The sequence below is a fragment of the Tympanuchus pallidicinctus genome, unplaced genomic scaffold (genome assembly GCF_026119805.1).
Source record: "Tympanuchus pallidicinctus isolate F22 unplaced genomic scaffold, pur_lepc_1.0 scaffold20, whole genome shotgun sequence".
Lineage (NCBI taxonomy): Eukaryota > Metazoa > Chordata > Aves > Galliformes > Phasianidae > Tympanuchus > Tympanuchus pallidicinctus.
In genome coordinates, this window is record NW_026294722.1 from 196,268 (window position 1) to 208,705 (window position 12,438).

The 12,438-nt window shown below is 49.2% G+C and overlaps 1 protein-coding gene and 1 long non-coding RNA gene across 2 annotated transcripts; one reads left to right on the forward strand and one right to left on the reverse strand.

Moving 5' to 3' along the window:
* Positions 1-2,877: 2,877 nt before the first annotated feature.
* LOC128080995 (uncharacterized) lies at positions 2,878-6,327 on the reverse strand. The gene is made up of 2 exons (XR_008206941.1): positions 5,597-6,327; positions 2,878-3,238 (listed from the first exon to the last, which is right to left on the reverse strand). It is a non-coding gene; the product is annotated as an uncharacterized LOC128080995 (long non-coding RNA).
* A 153-nt stretch (positions 6,328-6,480) lies between these two features.
* CEBPB (CCAAT enhancer binding protein beta) lies at positions 6,481-8,210 on the forward strand. Its single transcript, XM_052683881.1, has one exon. It carries the CDS (start codon positions 6,729-6,731, stop codon positions 7,713-7,715), a length of 987 nt encoding a protein of 328 aa, XP_052539841.1. The 5' UTR covers positions 6,481-6,728; the 3' UTR covers positions 7,716-8,210.
* Positions 8,211-12,438: the final 4,228 nt, after the last annotated feature.

Consider the following 12,438-nt stretch of genomic DNA (forward strand, 5'->3'; position numbering starts at 1 on the left):
GCGGCCGCAGCCGTGCCAGGGCCGTCAGTTACCCGCAGCCCTTCGTGTGGTGACTCAGCCCGCGCTCCTTAGTTTGATCCCCAGCAAACGCTCTCTTCAGCACAGAAAATACCAAGGGAAAAAGCCCCGACCGACACTATTAACGTCTATTAGTTTTGTTGTAATTTTTTTTTCAAGGTCAAACAGAACAGCATTGAAATTAGAAGCGGTACAAATGACTGAGTAGATTCGGTTTAAACAATTCACTTACAGAGGGTGAAATGCTGAAGAGAGCTTTGTTGACTTCGAAGGTGGTGTGTTTGCCAACGACACAACACGGGATGGAACGAAGCAACGGGAATGCACAGCCCGGACCTGAGGCTGTGCTGACAGCAAATCATACCTCCGTGGAAAACGCTGTTCTGTCCCTTCGGGTCGTCTGAGCCCCCTGCACAGAGCTGGAAGTGCCCTCTGCACCGACCTGAACTGCACGAGTCTTACAAACCCAACCGCGCTTCTGATGCCCGCTAAGGCATGCAGTGTGCCTTCCACAGTCTGCCTTCCTGCTCGGAGTATCACAAGTTAATTAACAACTAAGCAGAATCGTACGCTCAAATTTGCTCCGCTTTATGGAAAGTTGGCGTCGCGCCGCGCGAAGGGGCTGCGCCCGCCGAGATCCCGGCGCTGCCGGCAGGTGACGCCACGAGCCCGGGCGCGGCCTGAGCCGCCCTTAGCACCGCCTGGCGGCGCTGGCGTGGAAGGGCAGCGGGGCGCGGCTGTTTGCCGGCTAGTTGTGGCAGACATCACCTCAACAGCGTGGCTTTGCATAGACATTCTTCATAAGCATCATTATCTGCTCTTTTTTTTTTTTTTTTTTTTCCTCAACAGTTTGCTGGGGAGCAGCAGGGACAGAGCTGACTGTCTCCTCTGCTGCGGTTAAGGGATGGCAATGATTGCAATGCATGTAGCACCTAGAGGTCCCGCTGCTGCACTGCCCAGAGGCGTCACAAGAAGCATTTTGACTCTACTCTAAGCACTTCCCCTTTCCCATCTGTACCTGAGGCCAGCCTACAGAACGATTTGGAGACATTTTTGAACACAGACCTGTGCTACGCCAGCTCCTTTGTGCAGTACTGCACAAGGCTCACAGTTCAAAACATCCAGAAGTCAGACTCGCTCCTCTCGCCTCTTACCCATTCTTATGCAATTCTTCCTGATCCGCGAGACAAGAAGCAGAAGCTGGCTGCAGTTCCTTTGCTGGACTCTCTCTGGCATGGGAAAGTATCAGTGAGTGAGAGAGCTGGAACAGCCACTCCTAGGGCTCCTTCCAAAGCCATACACGAAGAGACGGGGTCCAGAAGCGATGTGTGGGAGGTGGCATATCGTGGCTATCGCACCCAGTTCCTGGGCATTGCAGCCAGCAGTGCAGCCAGATGACACAGACCCAGGAGCTGTTCTCACATGCCAGTGCTCACCATCAACATGTCCTAACTGCTTCCCATGGTGCTCAACACAGGATGAGAGCAGCTGAATAAAAAGTAATTGTAAAGCCAAACATGCAGCCTTTACAGCTTTTACAGAAGAATCTTGTTATTCTTCATCATGGCCCATTCTCCTGCCAACCTCTCTAAAACTGCCTTCAGTTTCTCTTTTCAATGGCAGTATGCAGCACTAAGTTCCAGCTATCTGGCCCCAGCTTCAGGATCACTGAAGAGTTCTTCTTGTTTAGAAGTTTCCAAAATCAATAACTAGCGATCTATTCCTGGGATGTCCTGACACTTGCTAGGGTTCCTTAAAAGGATCAGAATCCTGTTCTGCCAACCATTTTTATGAAAGCCTGGACACTCCAGAAAAAAAGTAATAACGCTTGTCCTGTACCAAATTCATCAAGCTAGGCGATACAGTTACATAGGAAATGCCAGATGACTATGGAGAACTTCTGGAACGCTAGTGGGCAGCAACTTCACACTGTTTTTCAACGGGATATTCATAAAACTGCTCAGAAATAAAGCCCACATCTTCCTGGTTAGATGGCTTCAGTGTGTGCTTTGCAACACCGGGCTGGAGCCTCCAGCTTCTGCTTTTCCACCAGCATTTGTGTGCACTCAGACACTCTCTCCTTTTCTTTGTAGCCTTCATTGCAACATTGCTCCACTTAAATTTGCTCTGACCTCCAATTCACTCTGGAAAATTTCCTGTGCGCTCACACAGTCCCCACTGGCTGGAGGCAGGGGTGCCATCTCCAGGTGTCGCCTCTGCAGCACTGGATAGGGCAAAGAGCAACACGGAGATAAAGGGGGGATTGAGCAACCTGGCACTGCAAAGGCCAAGCGTGCTAGGTCAGAGGTGAGCAGAAAATCAGCAGACAACCAACAAACACCTGAGCATCCCCATGTCACAAGGGAACGAGGGGTCAGGGAGCCCTCCAGGAGGGGGAGGGCTCTGGTCTGTAACAAAAGAACCCAAGGAGGCCTGGAGAAAGCCTGCAACTCGCATAGGAGGTCCCTGACACAGGGGACTGCAATGCAGAGTATCACAGCTGCAGTTTAAGACAGGAAATAGTGTGGATAGTTTGAGTTTTTTATTATTATTACTTTTTAATGTTATAATGAGGCAAAGTCTCGAATCTGGTCTAAGAGCTGGGAGAGATGGAAGGAGAGCCAATCTCTCTTTCAGTTTACACACTGTCCCTGCCAACCTCACTCTGTTCCTGCCTGACATTTCGTAAATTTTATTGTTTATTTATTTTTAACAGTGGAGAACAACGTATGGAAAGCAATAGATTGAAATCCAGCCTCTGCCAGGTACAACTTACAAGTTGGTGCTGGTGTGAGGTGCACGGCTGTATGAAGAGGGACCTGGGGCTGGGAACAAGGAGAAAACAGAGCACACAGCGTGCTCAGAAATAAATTTCAATTTTACTTCTCTATTTCACAGCCTTCACTGCAACATTGCTTCACTTATTTCAAACTTTCAGGCAAGGTCACATCTCGCCCCAAGGTCCTCCAAAGCAGCTCTGTGCTCCCCCCGCCTGCCCACACACAGACACCACTGCTCTCATTCTCCTCTCCAGCTCACTTCCAGCACACTACCAGCAGTGCCTTGTTCAGTGATGCAACTGTTGACTTCTGGCATTATCTTCTTTAATCTTTGCCCCTCTTCTACCTCTCCATGCTTTGCATTAGGCTGCAGTGAGGAGCTGTGTCCACACAGTGCTTAGCATGATGCACCTCTGATCTCACTGATCTGCCAGGAGATACTGCAAGACAAACAACACGCAAGACAAGTCTTCAGCAAGAAGCATCTAAAATTATAGACAGCCTTTTTCTAGAGTACAGACTCTCAGCCCACAGATCTTCTTATAGAAGCTTCAGTGTTTGTTCCGTGACCATTACATTAATATCATCTCCCCTTTGGGCTTTGCTAGTGTCTTTCCAGGACAGCTACTATAGACCTGCAGAGTGGGAATCAGAGAGCCTGCTAGAAATCCTGGAAAAGAAGACAATTTTTAGGAATAATATGTCTCTGCAATGTCTTATCGTAGGTCTGAGCCTGCAGCTGGAAAGCTGTGTCTTTCTACTGTATAAGAGGGAAAATGGAGAGCAGAATTTAATTTGTGACAGAAAAGAGCAGTGAAGATGAGATTCTTCCCTCCACTTTTTCCCCCTTCCCATATTCTTGTCTTACCCCTCCACTATCTATATTCTTTCACATATGAATGAAGAGGAATCTGGATTTTATTGCAGAATTTATTTTTTTTTCAGGAATGTAGATGTTCTCACTAAGTAATTTGTGAATAATGCTGTCTTCTTTCCCCAGCTGAAAAATTAAATCATGAAATCACCAGAAAGAAGGCACTTTTCAGAGAAACGCTGCCTTTCTGCTGAAATTTGCTGCCAAGAGAACTGTTGTGGAACCAATTGCTGCTGCCCCTGAGTTTTTCACTGTGTGATCCCTTCACCAGGATCACCTGCATCTCTTTTCCTATCTCTCTGTGGAAAAGAGTTTTCAGGATGATTTGCAGCCTCTGTACATCAGACCAGACCAGGTCAGCCTGTGGCACCGACAGGGATGGAGCTCGGTGTGCCAAGACCTCCACCCAGCTCTCCATGATGGGAGCTTCGCTCTACACCGTTTCCATTTCAAAAGCCCCATTTCTGGCCATGCATTTGTTATGACAAGTGCAGAAACAATTTAAAAGAGACCAGACTTAGCTCAAAACCTTCTTGCTGAATGTAGGGCTTTGCATGAGTGGTTAGTCCCGCCAACAAGGTTCCCATGAGAAGCTGAGAGCTCCATGAGAATGGATGCTGGGATTTGAGGTGAGCTGGAGAAAGTTTAAAGAGATCCCAGCAGAGCAGGAAGGTGAGTGGGGAGCAGAGAAGGAGGGGACCAGCTGGGCATCCAACCTCAATTACCACTACGGCTGACGTGTGATTCCAGTGACTATGGGATTACTCAGCACTGGCCTGGAAAAGGAGGTGTGGGCCACACCATCTCTGATATAATCTATTTCACATGGCAGTTGCACAGACGTTTTATTTTGTTAGGGAAGATCAGCCTGGGTTGGAGCACAGCTTTTGGATGCTGAGCAGCTGAGAATAGGGCGGAAATTTGGAGAGGGCAAATTCAGATCTCTGAGAATATCTTTAAAAAAAAATGCCCAAGTAATGTAACTGATGGGTTGTATGGCCCGCGTTCAGCCAATGGCTGTGGCAAGTTGGAGACCTGTCAGGGTAATGCCAAGGAGCACCAGAGCCATTTCAGCAGGTGGCAGGAGACCTTCTGCTTGTGGGTTCCTGAGATGTTCAGAGATAGGAAGCACATGAGGGTGAATTTCAAGAGTTCAGTTGCAAGGGCCAGTTAGGGCAGCTGCTGGATGCAACTGCCAGATCAGAACTCAGGATAAGGACACAGCGCAAGAGAGAAAACAGGCAGGAGAACAAGCCCTGGCTCACTGGGACTTGCCAGTATTTGCACCCCATACAGATGTTTGTATTTATGAAGGTATGGGCTCCAACCTCCAGACCCAGACCTCTGGCCAGGCCCAGCTCCAATTTAATCTCTGGTACATTTACCAAAGATTAACTTGGAGATAAAGATAGAACTAGAAATATTTGAAGCCCAAAAACCTGTTGGGGTACTTTTGTTATGGAAAGCAAAACCCTCCTGAAACGTGCAAAGGAAATGTAGATGCAAAAATACAAGAAAGAAAAAGTCCAGTGATCCACCGACACATTTCTGAATTCTTCCTCTTTTCAAAGTTCTGAGGTTTGAACATTATGAACAGTTGACTGTTTGAATCGTATAATGCAATACCTGTTCCTCTGGCTTAACGTTACCATATTTCCCACACCGCAGGATTGCTTCACATTATTCTAAGAGGCAGTGTCATTTTCCCTGCAGTGCTGGGTCTTCTTTACTGAGGCGAAGGACACTCCTACTTCCTTTAATTATATGTTTTGTTTTAAATTAAGTCCTTTATTCTGGGGATGAATCACCAGCTTGTAGACAGGTAAATGTGGGAGTAAGAGAGTGAAAATATAAGTTTGATTCCCAAGGTGGGTGTCTTTAATTAAAACGGACATCGAGATTCAGTCTTCCTTCCCAAACTTACCCCGCGATTCTGAAAATGCCTGGATTCCCTGGTTCTGAGCACGTCTCTTTCAGAAATTTAAACACGGTCCCCTCTGGCTTCAGAGCGCAGATTCCCTGTCGCCTTTGTACTCTGACAGTTGCGCCGTATCGTGCAAAGTAAATAAACCAAGGCAAACTTCAGTCACCGTCCCTGCATGCAGAGATGGGGAGCGGAGCTCGGCGGCTGCTCGGCTCAGACTGCTCGCGGCCGTCAGAAGGCAGCCGGGAGCACGCTGTGCTCCAAACTGCGCTCACTTGGCTCTCTGCTTGCTCTTGTAAAATGGTTCTGCACACGTCTGTATTGGACCGTTCTGCCTGCCAGTGCGGTTTACTCAATCAGGCACTGGACGGAGAGTAAGAGGATCGGTCTCCTATCTGCAGCTTTTTCCCCTGCTTTGGTAAAAGAGCTTGGAAAAACGCTTTCCGCCTCGATTTCCCCAGGGCTAAAACGAGACCCAGACAGGTTTCGCACCCACTTCTGCGGGGCACACGCAGCCTCACAGCGCCAACCCTTCCTTTTAGACACAAAAGGCCCGGCCTTGCGCTGGCAAAGCCGCGTCCCGGTCTCGCAGCCGCTCCGGGCCGAACGGTGCCCGCGTTCCCCGCAGCCGAGGGACCGGGATAGACGTGAAGTCCTGGCGGCCTCGCTGCCGGCGGCGGCGGCTCCGTGCGGTCCCGTTCCCGCGTCCTGCAGAGCGGCGCCTGGGCCCGCACCGCACCCGCACCCGCAGCCGCAGCCGGCGGCGTCCCGGGGGCCGGAGCGGTAGCTCCGAAGCGTGCAGCGTGGCATGCGGCCAGGCGATGACGCGCCTGTTGCTATGGGATCCACCGCCCCTATAAATAACCGAGCGAAGGAACTTTCCTAAGTCAGAGACTTGAGGACACGGGCCCCGCAACCAGATGGTCCGCAGGAGAGCCGCCAGCTCCAGCCGCAGCTCCGGGAGCGGGAGAGCCCCGCCGCGCCGCACGGACTGAGCCGCCCGGGCGGGCAGCGCAGCGGGGCCGTGCCCAGCGCCGGGCTCGGGAGACCTCCACCCGACGGCGGCCGCTCGATCCCGTGCCGGGGGGGCCCCCCGCGCCGTCTTCTCCTCCCCGCATCCCCCTTTGCTTTCATGCAACGCCTGGTGGCCTGGGACGCAGCATGCCTCCCCATTCAGCCGCCCGCCTTTAAATCCATGGAAGTGGCTAATTTCTATTACGAGGCGGACTGTCTGGCTGCTCTCAACAAGCTGCACCCGCGGGCGGCCGGGGGCCGCTCCATGACCGAGCTTACCGTAGGGGACCACGAGAGAGCCATTGACTTCAGCCCCTATCTGGACCCCTTAGCAGCATCCCAGCAGCCGGCGCAACCGCCGCCTCCCGCAGCAGCAGCAGGGGGCAACTTTGAGCCTGCCTGCAGTAGCGGCGGCCAAGATTTCCTTTCCGATCTCTTCGCCGAGGACTATAAAGGCAGCGGCGGCGGCAAGAAGCCCGACTACACCTACATCAGCCTCGCCCGGCACGGCCACCCGTGCGGCAGCCAGAGCCACAAGCCGGCGGGGCTGCCGGGCTGCTTTCCGCCCCAGATCGTGGAGACCAAAGTGGAGCCTGTCTTCGAGACCCTGGACTCTTGCAAAGGGCCCCGTAAGGAAGAAGGGGGAGCGGGGCCGGGACCGGGGGGCATGTCCTCGCCCTACGGCAGCACCGTGCGCTCCTACCTGGGCTACCAGTCGGTGCCGAGCGGCAGCAGCGGGAACCTGTCCACCTCGTCCTCCTCCAGCCCCCCCGGCACCCCGAACCCCTCCGAGTCCTCCAAGTCGGCCGCCGGTGCCGGGGGCTACTCGGGGCCGCCGGCGGGAAAGAACAAGCCCAAGAAGTGCGTGGACAAACACAGCGACGAGTACAAGCTGCGCCGGGAGCGGAACAACATCGCGGTGCGCAAGAGCCGCGACAAAGCCAAAATGCGCAACCTGGAGACGCAGCACAAAGTCTTAGAACTGACGGCCGAGAACGAGAGGCTGCAGAAGAAGGTGGAGCAGCTCTCCCGGGAGCTGAGCACCCTCAGGAACTTGTTCAAACAGCTTCCCGAGCCCCTGCTCGCCTCCTCGCCCCGCTGCTGACCCCCGCGCCGGGCCGCGGGGCGAGCTGAGCGCTGCCCCCCTACGCCCTCCTCCCGGGACCGGGCTGCGTTTTCGGTTTCGTTGGGGGTTTCGTTGTTATTGTTGTTTGTTGTTGTTTCGGTCTCTATTTGCTTCCCCCCTCTATCCCCGGGGCCAGGGGGCGGCGGGCGGCGCGGGGAGGGGGAGGGGGAAGGCCGCGGCCCCGGGGCTCTGCTGGGCGCTGGGGTTATTTAAAACGGCGAGAGGAGAGCGAGGGTGAAGTGATGCAATCCTTTAAGCATGGCTGGGAATGCTGTGTACATGATGCAATCTCGTGTAACTGTCAGTCATGGATTGAGTAATCTGTTAAAGATGTTCCTACAGTTTTTTTTTATTATAAAGAATAATCTATTTCTATAAGAAAATACATATGTATATTTTGGGATCTATGCATTCTTGCTACATTTGAAGCATTAATGAACGATTTTAATAAACTTTATGACTAGGTTAAAAAAAGTAGCTTGTTTTATTTTGAGGGTACATTTCAAGTCAGATGAAATGCAGGGCTGACATTCCAGCTGGATCTGGCTCGGTGCTGCCAGCAGGGATAGGGCTCGCGTTGGTCTTTTGGCTTTCTCTGTGACTGAGAAAAACAGAAACAAAAACCCCAGGAGAAACCCAGCAAAGAGCAGAGCTGGAGGCTTCAACCAGTCTTCACTGTCTCATTTTGGTTCCTCTAATCACTTGCTTGAGCTGCCTCTTGGGTATTGTCTGGGAAGAGGTGTTTGTTTGGGGTGGTGTTTTTTGCATTTCTTGCTGTTCCCAGTGTGCAGAGCGAGGTGTGCTGTCCAAACCATGACTGATCTGGTGAAGTAACTGCAAGGCTGAAGTGGGAAGAAAAAGTGAGGGAGGAAGCTTTCACTTAATTTTTTTTTTCTTCAAGGAGATTCTGCTCTCTGAATTATGATTCAGCATGTCTTATGTTTGTAGTTTACAGGAATAAACATGGGAAAGTAGTGCTTCTGTTGGATGTCGGTAATGTGGTCCCTGCTCGGAAGCTCTCGCGAAAGCCACCAGGTGAGAGGCACCCCAACAACCCCTTGCCTTTGCTCTTGAGATGTTCTTCTCAAACCTGTAGCTAGAGTTTCTCTGTTGAGAGGCGTTTGTTTCTGTGTGTCTGTTAGCTGGGGGAAAGCAGCAGATGAGTGGGGATGGCAGCAGGCCCTGTTGGGCTATAGATCGGGCTGGAGCTTTGTTCTGCCCGCTGATGGAAAGCTGCGCTGCTCCCATGTCCTGCGTGCTGCTGCCAGAGCTCTGCGAGCGGCTCAGAATCCCGGGCTGGGTGTGTGCGCGGGGCTGAGAGAAGGACTGGGTCTTACTCAGCGTGTTCCATTTTCCTCTTAGGCCAACTTTAAGCACCATGTTTTAAAATCCAGATTCCCAGTGCCCCAAATAGGAACTCCTTAATCGTCTGTGCTGAACTGAATCCAGAGGAGCTTTTCTGTACCAAGAGAGTACTTGAATTTGCTGCAGGCAGGGCAGGGTTCCAGGACAAACCCCGAGTCTGTCACTTATTCCCAGCGTTCCTTTCAGCAAAGCATGTTTCCTACTGAAAGAGCTGCTGTGCATTTTTGACACTTGAGATCCTATCTTTCCCTGGCAGGTACAACTCCGAGAGCTCTCAGGGAGATCCGCCATGCTCTGCTCCCATAGTGCTCCAATGGAGCCGTGCAGCAGGGAGCAGGGAAGCGTTAGACGCGATACAGATTTCCACTGTTTGCTTTTTAATTTGTGCACTGCAGTTAAGTTGGTTTTATGAGACCCTATGAATAGATTTCTTGGGTGAGCAAGCTCCTGCATGACTCAAATTCTCGCAGGCAAGATAGACGTTAGATCTTGTCTTGGCTGTCCCTTGTGACGCTGATTTCTCCAGCCTCCTGTGGCTGTTTATTCTACTATTCTTCTAGTTACGAAACTTATCCACATCGTTAGATCCCATTTTCGTGTTGTGCTGTAGGCCATGTAATGTTACCCACACTTACGAGCAGCATTCCCAGTCAGAGCTGAGTGCTGCCGAGGGTAGAATTGCTGGAGGACTGGAGATGTCCTCAGACATATTTCTGTATTTCTTTCTTTCTTTAAATGACAGAGCTTCCAACAAAAGTTCAGTTTATGAGGGCTGGGAGGCAGAGTAGATTGAAAGATAAGATATACTAGAGGTATTTATATTTGTTTGAGTAATAATCCAGTTTCGGAGCTAGAGCTCTGTCGGGCACGAATGAGCTAATTCCTGTCCTTAAACTGCTTGAGGAGTTGGGGCAGTGTTGCTGCTGTGATTTAAAGAACATTAAAATTACTGCTGTATACCAGTGTATCTCTTTATTTGGATGAAAGATTCTTCATTGAGGGGGAAACTCATGCAGCAGCAAGTTTTTGTCAGACAGATGCAGTTAGACAGGATAACTGATGAGCACTGGTGTTACACCAATCTCAGAAGGAATTGGAAAGAGCCAGAGAATTTCTGAATACTTCGTTCTTAATCTTATATTGCCTACAGAGCTTACATTTTCAGAGCTTTCTAGCTCAATGCATGGAGGCCATGAGATACCCTACTTAATGAACAAAGATATGAAAAAGCCCCCAGAGTTAAAACACTTCCTAGGGAAAAAAGAAAAAAAAGAAACAAAAAGAAGAAGAAAATAATTTGGAAATGAATCTGAGCACTAATTCTAGTACTAAAGCAGACAAAAGATTTCAAATACCTTTTCTAATCACAGTGGTGGAATTGGAAAATCCCTGTCCGAACAGTGGCTCTGCTCCAAACGAGGAAGCCTCCCATTGCAAATAAGATCCTGTTAACTGAAAGCAGTACCAGGTGCACCCCAGTTGTCTCCTCACCAGGTCTCTTTTGCTTATTTTCCTAAGGTGATTCTGTACAATGTGTGGTAAGACTTCACAGCTTAGATGCAGGGAAACCCTGCAGGGAAGTTAAGGCACTTACTCTGGGAGTTTGTTTTTAATTTATGGAGGCTTACAAAAATCATTTGGTTTGGGCTTTTTATTGCCTTTCAAATTATTTATGACACCAACTGATTACTGCAGGTCTTCCTCATTACTGCTGAAATCAGCGTTCTTTTCTATGCAGAAACTGTGCTGCCAGATCAAACCTGCAGCACTGACTTCCCATTTCCAAAGCATCTGATGCTTTGCTGATATCCGCTGAAGAAATCGTATGTACCACTTGAAACTGAAAGAACAAGCAACACCATTACAATTTTGGCAGCAGTTCTTCTGTTAACAGACTGCTGGTCACTGCCTATCTGCCCAAGCACATACAGGAGATGCTGCGTGGCAGTGCTCTGACCCTCGTACCACTGCTGGCCCTCAGAAGGTGCAGGACAACTGCCTCAGTTTCTATACAACTTTTTTCTCTTCTATCAAATACAAGGGTTCAAATTGCACACACAGTCCAAAGGTGATTGGAATGGAGGACTCAATTGCAATTGGTTACATTATGTTTTTTAATTTACTCCTGCAATAGCTTTCATATATCAAAATTACAATCTGAAAAATAGCTGTGTGAAGTGTTTACCTTTACAATTTCATTGCTAGAACAGCTGTTATTGATGTGGATGCATGAAAACAAAGTTATTCTCATGCTACGTAGTTTTCAAGCACTGTTTCATTAGCTGTGACAAGAATAAAAGTCAGTGCAACTTAGTATCTGCTTTAATAAAGAAAAAATGTATATGAGGCCAAATTACACATCTTCTCTGGCTATTTATAATACCACTGAAGCAATAATAAGTATTAGCTTGCATTTTCTGGCATTCACAGCAACACAAGGGAGTCTAAACCACCAGCTGCACTCAGTCTGTTTGGGTCACAGGTGCTTATCTGGGGATGGGGTCATGATTAACATCTTTTGTGTTTAACCATGCATATGCCTAGCAGTCAGAACTTTAGGGCAAAACTTATGTACTAATGTGAAGTATGGAGAAAAAATTAAACCTATGCATGAACATTGAAAAGGTCCTAGCACAATCAAAGAATCAAAACAAAAGTAGGAATTTAGTTAACTCCTCCCAAAGATACAATTCTGTTCTATTTCTGAATACATTTTTAAATTGCTCATGAAAGTCAGAATAGAAGCACGAGGCCAAAAATGTACGTTAACTATGGGAGGGAATTGGTTCTTCTTTTGAGAGAGACTTCCTGAGCTGATGAGTGATTAAAAGAATGGATCTCTGTGTAACTGTTTGCTGGGACTGAAAACATACTCTGAGAGCTTCATCTTTTCAACACATAGCTAAACTGTGGTACAAATTCTGAACTCGGATAACACCCTGAGATTCTCTGAGGTTCTGATTCTTCCATAGGGACTAAGGGCACTCCATGGGCAGTGTGTAAGAGCTTAGAAAGATCAGGTATGGCTTTTGACTGATGTCAGGACCATGTAAGATTTCTGATCCAGAACTACATGGAATTCCGAGGGAGCTTCTCTTTGCAGTGATACTGGATGGACCCTGTGGCTCTGAAACACAACCACTGCAGCATTTCATTGCTGAGCCTTAGTAAAGAGCTCTCAGGGTCAGCACATCTCTAACTCTGATTTGGATAGTTTTATCTACTGGGAACTAAAACCCCTCCGTGACCATTTTCCCTCCTGTTTCAATGTAATAAAGCTCTCCCTTCCACTCCTGAAAATGTAGGTGGCTGGAACTGGATTTACGTGAAAAACAAC

Bases quoted from the DNA above. Each gene is read 5' to 3' on its own strand.
- CEBPB (XM_052683881.1), top strand. From the start codon at position 6,729: ATGCAACGCCTGGTGGCCTGGGACGCAGCATGCCTCCCCATTCAGCCG.